Genomic DNA, 17,055 nt, shown 5'->3' with positions numbered 1-17,055 from the left:
TTGTGTGATGTCGTGTCATGTCAATTCACAAATTCAAAATTGATGAACATTAATCATTTTATAAGTTATTCATGTGTGATGTCGTGCCATGTCAATCCAGGTGTCAACTTTTCTAGAGATTTCCGTTTGTCTCCCCAGCGGGAAATATCAAGAATTTCTAAACACTTTTTTCAGCATGAAAAATATAAGCGGCAAAGTTTCTAGTTTGTTGTTTACCTCTCTGTTTTTTTCCCTGATAACGCACTCAAAAGAGAGCAAACAAGGCACAAGAACGGTAATGTTTAACCAAATAAAGTGCAAAAGTTGATTATCGGAACTGGAGGATAATTTGAGTAATTTCATACGCCTTGAATGATTAAGTTCTATACAAGAAGTATCATGGAAATTGTCAAACAGAAAGGCACGTGAATTCAAATGGACAATTAGGTCAGCAATACGATACCTAGAACTTTCTTGAGAAAAGATATAACTACCGAACCTATTCATCCAATCCCAACCTTGTGTCTATGGATTCCATAACATGTTGAAGAGGAGTAATAACAATGCATTTTCGTTGGTCTCTTGCATTCGAGTGTGTGGATTGAACCACCACAATGATGCTAACTAGCGCCTCTTTTTCTCCATGCATTTAAATTGCAAAGACTTCCCATCCTTCTTTATCTTGCCATGAGAGGGTAACTGAACTTGCTTTGATTTCATCTTAATCGATTTAACCAAACATGATAACTCATACTGATCTTTCTTTGATTTCAAAACATCTGATGCTTCTTCCTCACCCTTCTTCATCATGCCAGATTAATCAGAAGACAACTGCATTCCTTTAGAAAGCTTTGCATGCTCCCTTTCCGCTGATAATTCCAAATGACTCTTCTGCTGTTTCTGTGCAAGCTGCCTGGCATATGCAGCACTCCTACAAACAACCACAATGTTAAAGTGAGTTTGTTACATGAAAAACAGCATATACAAGCTTCTTCAACCACAGAAAGTCCTATTTTTTGAGATCAAGAATATCCAATCTTGGCAATTATAAGTTAAACATGTAAATATTACCAGGTCACCCAGTCATGAACAAATATCGCAATTCCTATTTAGTTAATAAAAAGTCTGATTGAGTTGCATTTGACTATAATAATAGTTGAAAGAGAATTATCCAACAAATACATTTTAAATATTTGACAATAATATCCCATGTTCACCCTAGGGGAGAGAAATAGTCATGATGAAAAACTCGAACTTGGCACTTCTCTCACTGCTTCTCTGCTTTCAATTATAAAACTGTTTATAAGAACACAAACGCACTATATCACCCAGCATACCTTTTAAATCGTGGGTCAGTGGGATCAATTACATAGTCAGGTGAGAAGAGATGCAAAATGTGGATCATCATACACACTGCTTGGTATTTTCCCTCATCAATAGCATTTTCCCAGTTTTTGCCTTTGCCTTTTTTGAATTTTTTATTATAACCCTTGAGACCAGTATCTGTCCCCTTGTCATCAGCAAGCAATAATTCAAGCTCTTCTTTGCTCGCTTTGTCTGCCCCATCCATATCTTGGAGCTTATGCTCTTCTTCATTTTTACTTTGTGCCTTCCTCCTCTTCTTAACAGCAGGCTCCTCAATGAAGAAGTCATCTGCTTCTTCAGTTGCTTCTTGATCAGTATCATCGCTATCATCATCAGATGAATACTTTGATTTATTCTTCCAAGCCCTCTTTTTCTCTAGTCTTTTCCTCAAATATGCTTCCCAAACTGTTTCTGATTTTTTATCCTTCTTTTCCATAATAGTTTGCTTATATCTTCTAAACCTGTATTGAAGGTCACCTCCAGATCCTGGACATCATCACGTTCGCCATCTTCATCTGAACCATTGAAAGACTGGAGCAAAACACGATACATATCTCGTTTTCCAGCCTTTTTATCAGGCTGATAATATGTCTCGTTGTTATTGTCACCATAATCACTTTCACTCTCATCAGAAGTCAAGAATTCTTTCAACTCTAACTGAGCTAGCTATTAACGAGGGAGGAAGGAAAACGAAGAAAAAGAGCAATTCAGTATGAAGCAAATTGCAACAAGTAAATAAATAAAATCACTATATACAAAACAATATACAAGAATATCCATGCTTATAATAAAATAGACACGTGTGTACAGGATACATAGGTACTGCAAGATATTAAAGCGTAAAAGCATGTTAATTAATATGTCAACATGAAGTTCATGAGCGTATATGTATGTGCACGACATGGATATTTTGAGGCATACATCAATGGATTGTGTATATATTTCCATTGGAATATGTATGAAATGGGCTTTTAAATAATTTTAGAAGAAAGAACACTATCTGGTAATGACCAATGGCGATAAAAGATGCGAATTATCGTAAGTCCCAAACCAACTGAATGCAATATTTTTCCGAAAGGAGAAACAAATTATACACAACGTTCACAGAGGTCAGGAGACTCAGGACAAAGCAAGCTGACCTGCTCACCATTGAATTTCCGTTTCAAGGTTTTTGCACGAAGAGGTTCATCCTCATCCCAAGAAAGATTAACTTTACTGAGCTGAAGTGCTCGAGAATAGAAATCTATACACTCATAGTTTGCAGGTGCCTAAGCAGAGAAAGGAATCAATAACTGCCAATTCTTGTTATACTGCATAAAATTCACCCCATCACAATCACATTTTTAATAGCAGTTTAGACTCTATTGCATACTAAAGATGGTTAATTACAACGAAATGTGAAATACCTCCCTACCAACATCCTGAGGTGAGTGTTTGAATTCCATGTTGTCCGGAATAAACCTTAAATCAAGTGCATTAGATGACTGTATAAACTCAAGATCATCACATTCTTTATAAATGTAATCTGCTGTGGTACTTGAGTCACATTCCACCACAGCATAATAGTACCTAGAGAGCCAGAGAAAGAATCAAGATACAGAACGATAAAAGAGGAAAGAAAGAGAGACACGTACATCACATGGTAAATATATCTATTAAAATACTGAACTTGGAAAGCTGAAAAGATTACTTAAGTTTTCCTAGTCATACGTTACAGATACATGTATCTGTCAGCAGGACAGTAAGACAGTTTATCAAACACGTGCTGCAAATGAAAAGGCATAATAATTCGAATGACATGTGAGACATGGACATACAAGAGTGAATAACAGTGTGTTTACCGAGTGTTTTGGGAAGCTTAATCCCCATCAAATAAAGCATGCATGACATTAAACATTGTTGACCATAATGATACCGTGCTAGATTATAAAAAAGGGGACCACAAAGGTAGAAGGAAACAAAAAATAAAGAAGAATGGTCTTTTCATATTCATCATCTTTGAACATTACTCTTCGGCCTAACAATATTGGCGTGTAACATATTCTTGGAACATTACAGCATAAGATGTACGCCTTGAAGTAATGAGTGCTTCAGGAAAAAAAAAAAAAAACTAAATATTAAATGATGAGAACTGAGAAGCACTCTAAATCTAATAAAATTACTATTCAAAGTTATACTTAATAAAGGTGAAACCACACTTGACAGCTTTAACTATAAGCCATGTAAGCCAATATGTCACAACACAAGTAATTTTGATTGTTATTTACCGCATCCTGCTCTTCTCATACGCAAGCAGCTTCTCATTGTCAAGATCATCATCGGTGCTATCTTCATCACCTTTTTCATTTTCATAATCAAAAAGACCAACAGGCCCATTAACTTCCTCCTCTTTCATACGTTGAAGGCCAAACTCAGATGGACAGACAGCTACCGATTTGATGAGTCCATTAGGTGGGACAAATGAACTTCAACAACACATACAAGTCAACAGCCTACAACAAAAAAAGAACAAAACAAAACAACATTTTAACCAAACAAAATCGTGTTCCCAAGCACTTCAATTAAATATTTCTGATATTAAAAAACTTATCACATCAACTGCACATTAGACTTGAATTACGAACCTTAACATACCTCCAATCCATGTTAACAACAGCAAGCCTATGTGTTTCTTTCTCAACCTCCGGTACCTCTTCCTGAGATATATAGTCTCATATTGGTTGTATGTGCAACAAATGTGGAATTTATAAGGCCTTGGACACTCCAACACTTTGAGCTAGTTTTTGGAGTGGTGTATCCCAAGATTCTTTACATGTATCAGAGCTTGAGTGACTACAAGGTCACAAATTCGATCCTCACCGCCTCCACTTTAAAGTGGAATTAAATTAAAAAAAAAGAACAAAAAGGTAATCCAAAAATTGGACCTGTGCAATATCCACGCTTCTAGCACAATGGGCTCTTGTGTGAGGGAACGTGTTGAGATATATAGTCCCACATTAGTTGTATGTGCAACTATTGTGGAGTTTATAAGGCCTTGGACACTCCCACCTTTTGATGAGCTAACTTTTGTGGTGGTGTATACCAAGTTTCTTAACACTATCCACAGAAAAATACAAAATAATCCAACAAATGACCAATGCATATTAAAAAATTGCATCATAAAAAAAAAAAAAAAAATTCAAAATTCACTCTTTTCTTCAAAATAAAGACATTCCTTCAGAGTTTCAGTGGCAGTACCTGCATATCAGGTGCTTCCACTTCCTCATCTATATCTGTATCTGTATCCATAGAAGACTCAGATTCACTGCTCTCTTCTGATTCATTATCTGATTTCACACGATTGGATTTCACCAATCCCTCTTCTTCTTCTTCTACTACTTGATTTTCATCTTGTTCGTCGATTTTATAGTAATGGCGCAGAGAACCGAGTTGCGAGGTTGGGGTTTTGTAGGATTTGCCTCTCTTGTCGACGGGAGCAGAAGAGGGGAAGAAGCTCTTGTGAGTGAACATGCGGTCAAAGCGAGAGTCAATGGCAACCTCCGTTTCGCGCTTCGGATCTTCACGGAACCGAGGGTCAGTGTGCGCCCTCGAAAATCGAGGCCATCACTGAGTGATGAAGGATTTTAATTCAAATTATCCTTATCGTTCTTCATATTCATCTTCATCTTCTTCTTCGTCTTGTTCTTGTTGTGGTTCTTCTCGTTCGCGTTTTTGGATCCCATCTTGCTCTGTTTCAACACTCTCAATGTGAGTGAGACTCTGAGTTAGAGACAAGATAATCAACGTTAGGGTTTACAAATATTATTTTAAAATATTAATGTAGTCACCCTGTAAATTATTAAATCCACATTAATATTTATTTATTTGCTACTCATGAGTATTTGCACAAGATTAATATGTAAATTTGTAGGATAAAAGACTAGAAGTAGAAGTGCTTCTAATTTTACCCGCTCAAATCCTGACAAGTGAGCCACAGCCAGATTTTGATGAAATTCATTCTAACAAAATACAAAATTATTATTATATTTTATAATTATATGGACTCTCTTGCTAGGAGATACTCTTTATCAACCGCTGATACAAAAAATAATAAGCTCAGCCAATATTTAAAAAAATAAAATGAAAATACGACTTTTGATGGTGAAAGTAAGAGATAAAAAAAACTTTCTGCAACATAAGACAACCATTCCTTTTCTTATATATATGTATTGATTTATCAATTATTTAATTAATCAGATTATTTTCTCTATTCTAGCAACTTCAACTTAATACCTTTCGTTAACGGAAACAAGTTTTTTTCACTTGAAATAATGATGATTGATTAATTTTATTGAAAAAAAGAATTCTTATATTGTAGGAGATTTTTTTTTCCTATTAGTAAGACATTAAATTATATGCAATAATTTATTATTTTTTTATTTTTAATGGGTTATGAAGCCCACCATATTTTGTGTTTATAATAAAAAAAAAATCTCATATTACACTAGAAAAAAAGAACCCAATTTTATTATATACTAATTGAAAATAAGAAAGTGAAAACATCAAGAGAAAAGTTTATATGGTCTTTTTACTAAAAAAATAAAATAAAATTATATGGTCAAGGACCACATGGTCTTTGCCCAAAAATGAAAAAATATGGGATATGAATGAAAATAAAAATAAAGATAAGGATAATGTAAAAATATTACTTTTTATTATAGTTAGTAAAAAAAGCGCCGAATATTCTGTGATCCAAAAAAAAAAACGTAAACTTTTCTGGAAAGCCAGCAACTTAAGAAAAATGATAAGGTGAAAGGAGGAAGCATAGAACAAAACAAAGTCGGAACGAACAAACCATAGTTCAAAGAATAATCAGAGGAAATAATCATGGTTAAGTGAATGGTTGATATCAGAGCAAAGTTAAGTTGTTTTGCTACGTGCATGTCAGGGTTAGATAAAAAGAAGAAAAAAAACATACACTTTTATCCTATAAAATTATAAAACACCGAAGTTATTTTACTTATCATTTTTCTTACTTATCTTTGTCTATCACTTTAAAATAATATTAGATCAGAATTTTAACTAATATTTATCTTTCTCTCTCTTCTTGAGATTTTGATCTAACGGTGTTAGAGGGTGGTAAACAAAGATAGACAAAAAAATAGTAGGTAAAATAACATATTCCCTGGTATTATAACATAATTATCACATCCATGTGTGTATTTATCTAAAAAATTATATTTAATACGTAATGCTTTTTTTGATATCTATCTTTTAATTATTTTTAAAATTTTATTTCATGAGATATTATAATAATTAAATATTTACTTATAGATTGAATTCATATCTCAACCGTTTATCCAATAGAAGATGAGGATCTACCTCAATCTTATCATATCAATATAATTTATATAGGATCAGGGAATATGATCTTTATCTTTTAACGATTTATATTATTACTGTGTCAATACTGTGCAAACATCCACGGCTACCAGTATCCTTGTAGGGTTGAATAGTAGCGAACACTTATCTTCCTAGCTTGTAATATCTTCTAGACCTCAAGAAGTTGCGGAATCGAAGTTTTCTGCAACATTTCTTATGCGTTTCCAACATTGCAGAAACCCTTTACTCACGAGGCCACGAAAGGTATTAATGACCCAATTGCATATCCTTCGTGTCAAGTTTTGATGGCCTTGCTACGCTAGCTATAGAAAAGAGACACATAAAGTTGATGAAAAGTTGAAAACAAGATTGGGAAGTTAAAAAAGGTATACTTTAAGGAGGAGTTAAAGGGAGAATCTATTCTATGCCGCTGAAAACATCCTTGTTTTATTGCAATCATCATTGGTTTAAGGCTAAGAATCTATAGATTGTGGCATGCCTCGAGGAAAAGTTTTGCATCCATTGCTTATGATTTCTTCGCTGAGGATGTTACCATAATAGTATTACATAACACACGGAAGCACCCACATCCTTTCCACAAGTGGAATACTCTCTCATTCTGAATATTTTCAGACTAAAGATGTTGTTCTCTTCCTCGAGTTCCTTCTTTCTTTGGCTTCTTCTCATCTTATCTGTAACATTTTCTCTTGGTGTGTATTTCTCCTTCTAAACTCATCATTTTCACATTCTTTTCTTAATGTTTGCATTGATGACATTTTCTATATATAATACTCTGCGGAGATTTATGCTTTAGCATTTAGTCTTGTAGAGTACATTTTGCTTAGTAACGTTTTACATAGGTAGAAAAGTTTTATTGCAATTTCATTATGCATTGCATGACATGGATTTTCTATGCAAGCTTTCACATTCTTCTGTGGTGCAGTTTTAGGGGATAAAGCATTTACAGGAACATATGGAGTAAACTACGGTAGGATAGCAGACAATTTACCTTCACCAGAGAGTGTGGTTACGCTGCTCAAAGCTGCGAAGATTAGAAACACTAGAATATATGATGCTGATCATCAAGTCCTCAGTGCCTTCAAAGGGTCTGGAATTGGAATTGTGGTAGGACTTGGCAATGAATTTCTGAAAGACATAAGTGTTGCAGAGGATCGTGCCATGGATTGGATCAAAGAAAATGTTGAGCCATTTCTTCCAGGGACTAAAATTAGTGGAATTGCTGTGGGGAATGAAATCTTGGGAGGCACAGATGTAGGACTTTGGGAAGCTTTGCTTCCTGCAGCAAAAAATGTTTACAGTGCCCTTGATAAGCTTGGTTTAACACGTGATATTCAGGTTTCAAGTCCACATTCAGAGGCTGTGTTTGCTAATTCATATCCTCCATCTGCATGCACTTTTAGGGATGATGTCCTCCCATACATGAAGCCTCTCTTGCAATTCTTCTCACAGATTGGCACTCCTTTCTTCATCAATGCATACCCTTTCCTGGCCTATAAGAATGATCCTCAGCATATTGACATTAACTATGCTCTCTTCAAAAAAAATCCCGGGATTTATGATGCCAAGACTAAACTACACTATGATAACATGTTTATGGCTCAAATTGATGCAGCTTATACTGCCTTGGAGAAGGTTGGGTATGACAAGATGCAGGTGATTGTTTCTGAGACTGGTTGGGCTTCTCGTGGGGACGATGATGAAGCCGGAGCAAACCTGAAAAATGCAAGGACTTACAATAAAAATTTGCGCAAGCTGCTACTCAAGAAAAAGGGTTCCCCTTATAGGCCAAAGATGGAGGTGAAGGCTTATATCTTTGCTTTGTTTAATGAGAACTTGAAGCCTGGGCCTACATCCGAGAGAAACTTTGGATTGTTCAAGCCAGATGGAAGCATTGCATATGATATAGGCTTTACTGGACTTGTTTCCTCAGCAACCTCATCATTTCTTTCCTTCAAGGTATGGATATGTTGTAACTTTTGTATTATTGAACATAATCTCTAGGAATTCTGAGCTACTAACTTGCCAAAAATAAAATGCCCATGAAAAATAGGATATGTTTTACCCCATGTATGCTGATGAGCCTGAGTTCTAGATTTGAATTAGTAACATCTACTTGCACACAAATTGGCTATTTTCATTGATTTAACTTAATTGAAACTTTGATACCAGTTAGCTTTTACTAACTTTAGATACTATATGTGAAAGTGTTTCTATTTAATGCACACAAACATGGGTTTGATTCACACTCCATGTTCTTCTAAATATTTAACATCTTTTAATTGATAATAATGCAAAAATGATTTCCCTTCTTCTGCCCCTGCCCTTGATTTTAGTTCTGGAAATGCTTGTTCTGTTATGTTTATTGAAGCACCTACCATGTCACGACAATGAACCTTCAAATTCTTAAGTACCCTTTTTCATAGTTTATTGCAGTTATGAAATGTACCAATGTATCAATGGGAATATAAGGTTTTTTTATGGTTGAGTAATTTACATAAGAAAAACATGTCAGAAGGCATTGTGTAGCACTCTTGATTTCTTTTTTTTTCGTTCACCACTTCTCGGTTGAGTAATGTTGGTGCTGTATTTAGGTATAATTAATGTGTTAAACTTTCTGTTTTCCAGTTCCAAGCTTCTAACAATTATGCATTGCAGGGGATATGGTCTTCATACGTAATGGTTTCTTCAACTTGTGCTACTCTTCTTCTTCTTGTTGTTGCATTCTAATCGGTCATGAGATCGAAGGCACGAGTGGATTCAATGATTCTTTGGATCGTGTAACAATTTTCAGAACTCACAAACCATTCAAATTGTGGAATTTCCAAAATACAGTTGCGAAATCTCAATGTATAGTTGATTAACCTTTTTATTCCTCTTTATTAACACACACAATCCATTCAATCCTGTCTCCATGTTGTAGTTGATGATCAAGTATTGATGTTGTTTTTTCAACATTTCACTAGTATGTGTCAAGTGTGTTTTATGCGACTAAAGAATCTATGAAAAAAGATGGCAATATCTTTTGCTTAATATTTCTTTATTGTCATTTATTTCGGATTGGCATTAATGTCATACGCTCAAAGAATATAGAACTTGTTCAATCAATGTATAACACAAAGGGTTGTACTTTTACTCGACCGCAACCAGTTGTCGCATAACTTGCTAGGTCCATGTAACGTGTTTTATAGATCCATTAAGTTTGAACAAAGCAATGGGAAATCAAGAACTTTGAGCCAAGTCCAATTCGATAATAAAAACGCATAGCAATTAATATAGGGGCAAGAATTATGGGGTATATGAATGTAGAATTTTCTTATTGGCCAATAGAGCGATTCTTGCAAAGACTTGTTTGTACAAAGAAAATAATTAAGTTGACAGAACAAAAGATGGAAGATAGAAGATCAATGGTTCAATTAACCCATGAAACAGAGAGAATGGCATGTTATCACGGATAACATTTAACTATTTGAAGTGTGCTATGTACTAACTAGCTCAAAATTTTAAATAAGGTATGTGTTATTACATTTTTGGACAATCTTAAACAAAGTTAACCAAAGCATTTTCTTTTTATCCTATAATATCTCCAATTATGTTGCTTTTATATGCATGTAAGAATGTCAAAGAATCAGCTTTATGGTTTCCAAACCAAGGTCCATTCAATTGGAAAAGTCTGCTTCTTTTGTTTGATGAATTGATACACGAACACAACAACACACTTGAAAGCAAATTTTCAACATATGGAAACTGCGTATGAAATACACGAGAGACTTTGGGTTTCCTCTATGAAAATTCCTCCCAGAATTACTAGCATTTGAAATAATAATAATAATAATGAAAAAAAAAAACTTATGTATAACAGTTTAATGGCAAATCATGGTGTTTACTTTTAGTATCAGAAAAACTAACGAAATTTATAAACGCTTACGACAGGGAGAGATGAATTCCTAGAATAGTGATGCAAATTAAATTACTCTTATGTCATTAATTTTTTTATGAGAAAAATATTTCTTCATGCAGAAGTTTTTATCGGTCACATATTTTGTACTCCTAGAATACAGTAGCAAATTTTTTTGAGACTCACTCTTTCTTTTTCTTTTTGTGAGTGATAGACAAATTTTTCTGCAACAACCGCAGAAAAGTTAAACTTTTTTTATTATATAACTTTATTGCAAACCTATAATTGAATTGCTAATTTTTATCGTAGGCAAATTTTTTGATACGAACTGTATTATAGGGGACCCATTTTTTAATTTTTTTTTGGTGAAAGTGACATGACAAACTTTTCTGCAACAAATGCAAAAAAGTTAAACTCCTTTTTATTGTATAACTTTATCGCAAAACCTATCATTGAATTGATAGTTTTTATCATATAAAATTAGCACTCTAATGACTCACAACACTTCAAAAGAAAAAGGAAAGGAAAAGAAAATACTAAAAGAAAAAGTCAATTAAGATCTAAAAAATTAAATGTTTGGGGATGTCATCATCAAGACTTGGTCATTTTGAGTCTAGTGTCGTTTCGGTGCTGCTACCAGTGTTTCACGCTATCCCGACAAGGCCGTGTTGAAACTTGAAACTTGAAACGTACATACATGTACTCTATTGTCTATGCAATAGTGCACTCAAGTCACCTTTCCCTTATGATTTTGTTTCCCTATTTATAGCTACGCTCCCCATTCCAAATACTACAACCACTTGTGGCATTCATCTCACCACTTTCATTTGCATTTCTTATAGTTTTCTGATTTCAATTTATACAAATATTTTTTTCCAAAAAATTAAACATGAACAAAATGAGTTCTCATGCAATTGCTGCTCTTGGAGGGGTTGTGGCAATATTAATGCTTCTACAACGCGTGGAGGCACAGAGACTGCATGTGGTTGGAGATGACATGGGTTGGATAGTTCCACAAAATACCTCCGCATATCAAACTTGGGCTTCTAAGAATAATTTTGCAGTTGGAGATATTCTATGTAAGCAAGAAACATTCATCTCTTTTATTCTTATGTTTCCTATATATATATATATATATATAATCCTATATGACATTACATAACATAATACCACTTATCCTTTTACTACTAAAAAAATTACTATATATAATTAAGGTTTTCTCATTTGATTTATTTTCTTTTTCTTTTTCCCTTGCATTGGTTTGGATTTCAAGTGTTTAATTTCGAGACAAACCAACATGATGTACTTGAAGTGCCAAGAGAGTCCTATAATTCGTGTAGTTCGGAGAACTCTATAGGCACGGTCATAACCACTGGCCCCACCAACGTGACCCTCAACAAAGGCGGCGAACATTACTACATTTGTACCATCGGTCAGCACTGCAATCGTGGCCAGAAGTTAGCCATCAATGTCTCAGGCTCTACCATTGCTTTGCCACCTTCTACCGCCATTCCACCAGCTACCACGGCCACCCCTGATCTTACTCCACCATCTCCATCTTCTGCATCTTGTGCTTTCGCTACTTTTCCTTTCCTATTATTGTTATCATTCATCTGCATGGCCTTTTGGATGTAGAGGATTCAGTCAAAATAATTGACCTACTACTTATGAATAATTTGTGATTCATTGGTGTGTATGTATGCCTTTGTTATACTCTAGATATTTGTAGGAGAGTTTGTAGTATTATGACGACACGTTGATCAATAAAGCCTTTCATTTTTCTAAATTTATTAAACTTTCATGTTATTTGTTAATCGCACATCAAAGCAAATTTGAAAAATAAAATAAAATAAATAATAACCCTTCTAGAATTCTCATGCAATTGAACTAAAGAAATCTTGACACGGTAACAATATCAATTAAATTACAACTCTTACCATACATCACAAGCCACATTTGTCAATGGTGATATATGAAATAGGAATTTGATTCCCTTTACAGTTCAGGTCAGGTCAGCAAATTCTCACACCGTTTTCTCATTTTGTCGCTTTAGTTTGGTTGCATTTGTACGTATAGTGTTTTGTCAACTAAGCTAGGTATAGGTCTTTTTACCTTTTTAGTAGAATTTACGTGTGAAGCATAAAGTCTCATTTTAGTGTGATAGACTAACTGAGGAACATGTTAATACAGGGATGGATTGATTGAGATGTCATGACTTCTCCTTGCCAGGTGGCTGGCTCTCGTAAGACTTTCTGCATTCAGAACTACACAAAAGTAAAGCTATCGGAACCTAATTCATGATAACATATCGTTTTTCTTTCCTTATGTTTTGTACTTTTCTATGCATTGTTGGATTCGGATTTCAATTTGAGTCCGAACCAAAAAAATTACATGTGTATTTATTTTTTGTAATTTTAGTTAGTTTATATCATAATATATTTAAATTATATTAAATATAGAGCACCTGAACATATAACAACAAGAAGAATTATAATTTTATTAAATATTTTTTAAGAGTAAATACTCATTTAGTTGAAATCGTGATTCCTCACAAATTCAAAAAATATACACATTAGTCTCTTAAAAGGACTAAAATTGGTCCACTTTGAATTTCTTAAGGATCACGAATAGTCTTTTTATTTGCTAGGGACTAAAGCGGGCATCGTAAAATTTGCTGAGGACCGAAAATGGTATTTACTCTATTTTTTAATTTTACTAAAAACATATTTTATTTTTTTATACAAGTCAAAATTAAACACATAACTTATACAACTTACCCAAATCTTTCACCAAAATTATTTTAAGTTTTAAATATGACCAAATTATAAATTATAGTCCGGATTAAAATTATAATTTTAACTCAAGTCAAATTATAATTAATTATATAATTATATATAATAACTACAATTTCTTAAAATTTAAGCCAAACTGAGATCACATCCTGTTGATAGTGATACATGGCTCCGCATTGTTTCTATGCTTTTTATTTCTTATTTATTACTTTATTGGGGCGTGGTACGAACAAGTTATTCTGCACTTTATCGGTCAAAGAGGTGCAAAAGGTCGATCATAGAATATGTGTGAATGCATGAGAGAATGCAATTATCCAGCCGTTTCATATCATCGCAGAACTTATTCATAGAATATGTGTGAATGCATGAGAGAATGAGATAGCGCTTTATACTAATAATTTAAGGGCTTAGGAGAGAGAATATCTCCTATCACTCTCATAATTAGAGCCGTCAAAATAGGTTCGGCTCGATGGGCTAACTCGTCCAACCCGTCAAACGGGGCGGGACGGGTTAAGTTTTTCAACCCATCTCAAAAGCAGGACGGGGCGGGGTGGGCTCATTTTTTGGCGGGTTGACAGCGGATATTGGCGGGGCGAGAAGGGTCAGTGTAAAATAGACTCGGGCTGGCGGGCCAACCCGCCAAACGGAGCGGGGCGGGCTGAGTTTTTCAGCCCACTTTCAAAAGCGGGGCGAGACGGACTGACTCATTTTTTGACGGGTTGATGGCGGGACGGGGCCGCCCACTTTGCCACCTCTACTCATAATCACATAAGAAATTCACATAATTATAAAATAAAAAAAGGGTTATATTTATCTACTTTTACATAAGATAACTACATTTCCTACACACACACAAGCTAGGTGGGTCCCATTTCTTTTTTTTTCTCTCTCCTCTTACTTATGGGTCCCACTTACAATCTTGTTTCTACAACATAAGATAAGCATTTTCCTACAACATAAGAAAATTATTTCCCATAAAAAAATATAAGAATCCATGTCTCTACAAGAAAATAAATTACTCTCCTATAGCTGAAGAGTAGTTTTTCCTATAATTTAATGAGTTTGTGTTTTCTAAAGTTACTTTAAATAACTTTATCTAATGTTCATCAAAACGACGTCGTTTTGAGGCGGAAATCATGGTGTTTTTGTAATTTTAATTTATTTCAGGGTTATAATAGTCTTTATCATTCTAAATTTTTAATTTTTCAACCCTAAAACGACGTCGTTTTGATGAACATTAGATAAAGTTATCTAAAGTAACATTAGATACTTTTTCTCCTAATTTAATATAGAGTGTTTGAAGTACTTTTTACAGTTATTTTATATAATTTTATTTAATATTAACCAAAATACATATAAAAAAATATATGGAATTCATCTAGACTCATATAAAAATAAAAGAAAAGAAATAAAATATGAACCGTATACACTTTTATGCATATATTTTAAGGGATATATTTTTTTTATGTTGTAGGAAAATAATTATCTCATGTTGTAGAAATAAAAGTATAAGTGGGACTCACAGGTAAGAGGAGAGAGAAAAAAGAATGGTGGGACCCAACTCCCTTTTGTGTGTGTAGGAAAGTTGTTTATCTCATGTAAAATGAGATAAACATAACCCATATTTTAATAAACATTATACAAAATAATCTCAAAGTAGCTTTAACAACTTCACACTCTTTAATATATCACCTCCCAGAAATTAAACGAAACTTTATATTAGTAAGATGAACGGGTACACAAGGGGGGAAAAAATTTCTCTTTCCTCGTTTATAGAAATAAAAAGCACACTTCACTTAATTCATCCTCGTTTATAGAAATAAAAAGCACACTTCACTTAATTCATCCTATATATATATATATATATATATATATATATATATATATATATATATATATATAAAAGGTAGGATCCTTTGACACCAGTGTCAAATTTAAAGTTTGACACCTCATCTGAGAGCAATTATATCAAAAAAGATCAATAGTATCACATGCTTACAAATCAGAGTCGTTGATCTTTTTTGATCTAACAGCTCTCAGATGAGGTGTTAAACTTTAAATTTGACACTGGTGTCAAAGGATCCTATCTCTATTTATATATATATGGTAAAATTATTTTTGCATCCGCTTTATATACAACCACGACAGATGTATAATTATCATTTTCCACATTTAATGCTTTTGTTCTCCGTATGGTTATGATTCTTCGCATTTAATGCTTTTAAATATATATATGGCAAGCATTTGATTGCTGCACGTACAACAACTGCAGAAATGTAAACCCCAATATATATATATATATATATATATATATATATTAGAATTGGAAAAAAATCTTTTGCAGATATTACAAAGAATAAATCATCGGTTAACCCGAAAATCATACTCATTTTTCAAATTTTTTTTGTAGAAAGGGTATACATAGATATCTTTGTATGTATAATTAGTATTCCTAGGATCAATGTACAACTTTTTTCTAAATCAACAAAAGAAATTCTAAATAAATCCATTTACAATAATGAATCAAATACAGAAAGAACTGATAAAACAAATCAAAATATAATATATATAGGAAAAACATTTCTCAAGCAGCTTGAGATAAGTTTACAGACATCCCAAACCTACGACCATCCCATCCCAAATATTTGTATAGATAAATATTTCTGCAGTTAATGCAGATAAGTTATCTGCATTTACTTCCAAAACGACGTCGTTTTGGGATTGAAAAATTAAATAATTATAATTATAAAGACTATAATAACTCCGAAATAAATTAAAAATACAAAATCACCATGATTTCCGTCCTCAAACGACGTCGTATTGGGCTTACTGCAGATAACTTATCTGCAGTAACTGTCGAAAAAGCGAACTCATATATATATACAGGGGTAGGATATTCTTACACCGGTGTAAGAGTTAGAAGTTTTACACTCAATCTTGACCTTTGATCCACTTGTATCCAACGGCTCACATTACTAAAAAATTAGAGCCCTTAGATATAAGTGAAATCAATAGACAAAATTGAGAGTGTAACTTACACTGGTATAAAATAATCCTGACCTATATATATATATATATATATATTCTTATGCTGCATGAGATACGTTTTTATTCTTACACACCCTTCGATAATTGTGCCATTTTTTTTTCTTTTATTTTTTATTTTTTCAGGTAGCAGAACTCACAAGTTTATCTCTATGATATGAGACAACTTATTTCCTTTAACATAAGATTAATAAAACTCATATATATATGTATATATATATATATATATATATCAGACATAAAATAAAATATACAAAAAAAAAAAAAAAACTCAATTGAGAAAGACATGACATGGTACAGACATTTATTACGATGCAATGCACCAGCCAGCTGCAAGCCGTCAAACACGGACACGTCACGAACACGTTCGGACACACGTCCGACACGTAGTTGACTTTTTAGGACACGTTGATTAGTGAGACACGCGAATTTGACCGTATCTGACCCGCGGTCAACGTAAATGGACACGTTTTGCATTTTTTTGTAAAAATAAAATAAAATTACAATTAAAAAAATACAAAATATTTAATAAAAATCTGGAACCCTATTCTCCTCCGATCCTCTCTCACGCTGGAGGCTTTCTTCTTTGTTGTCGTG

At 33.5% G+C, this 17,055-nt stretch overlaps 2 protein-coding genes and 1 pseudogene across 2 annotated transcripts; 2 read left to right on the top strand and 1 right to left on the bottom strand.

The window, feature by feature from the left end:
- Window positions 1–315: 315 nt before the first annotated feature.
- On the bottom strand, window positions 316–5,080 carry LOC133286642 (pre-rRNA-processing protein ESF1-like; annotated as a pseudogene).
- A 2,265-nt stretch (window positions 5,081–7,345) lies between these two features.
- On the top strand, window positions 7,346–9,505 carry LOC133286675 (glucan endo-1,3-beta-glucosidase 14). Its single transcript, XM_061484119.1, has 3 exons — window positions 7,346–7,415; window positions 7,649–8,682; window positions 9,382–9,505. Exons 1-3 carry the CDS (start codon window positions 7,346–7,348, stop codon window positions 9,451–9,453), a joined length of 1,176 nt encoding a protein of 391 aa, XP_061340103.1. The 3' UTR covers window positions 9,454–9,505.
- A 2,005-nt stretch (window positions 9,506–11,510) lies between these two features.
- On the top strand, window positions 11,511–12,256 carry LOC133286637 (cucumber peeling cupredoxin-like). Its single transcript, XM_061484074.1, has 2 exons — window positions 11,511–11,700; window positions 11,895–12,256. The coding sequence occupies exons 1-2, from the start codon at window positions 11,511–11,513 to the stop codon at window positions 12,254–12,256; spliced, it is 552 nt and encodes a 183-aa protein (XP_061340058.1).
- Window positions 12,257–17,055: the final 4,799 nt, after the last annotated feature.

The sequence above is a fragment of the Gastrolobium bilobum genome, unplaced genomic scaffold, assembly GCF_033153095.1.
Source record: "Gastrolobium bilobum isolate Gb01-03AN ecotype WA unplaced genomic scaffold, APGP_CSIRO_Gbil_v1 utg5155, whole genome shotgun sequence".
NCBI lineage: Eukaryota > Viridiplantae > Streptophyta > Magnoliopsida > Fabales > Fabaceae > Gastrolobium > Gastrolobium bilobum.
Note: the sequence above shows the minus strand (reverse complement) of the source record. Positions and strands in the feature narration are given on the sequence as shown.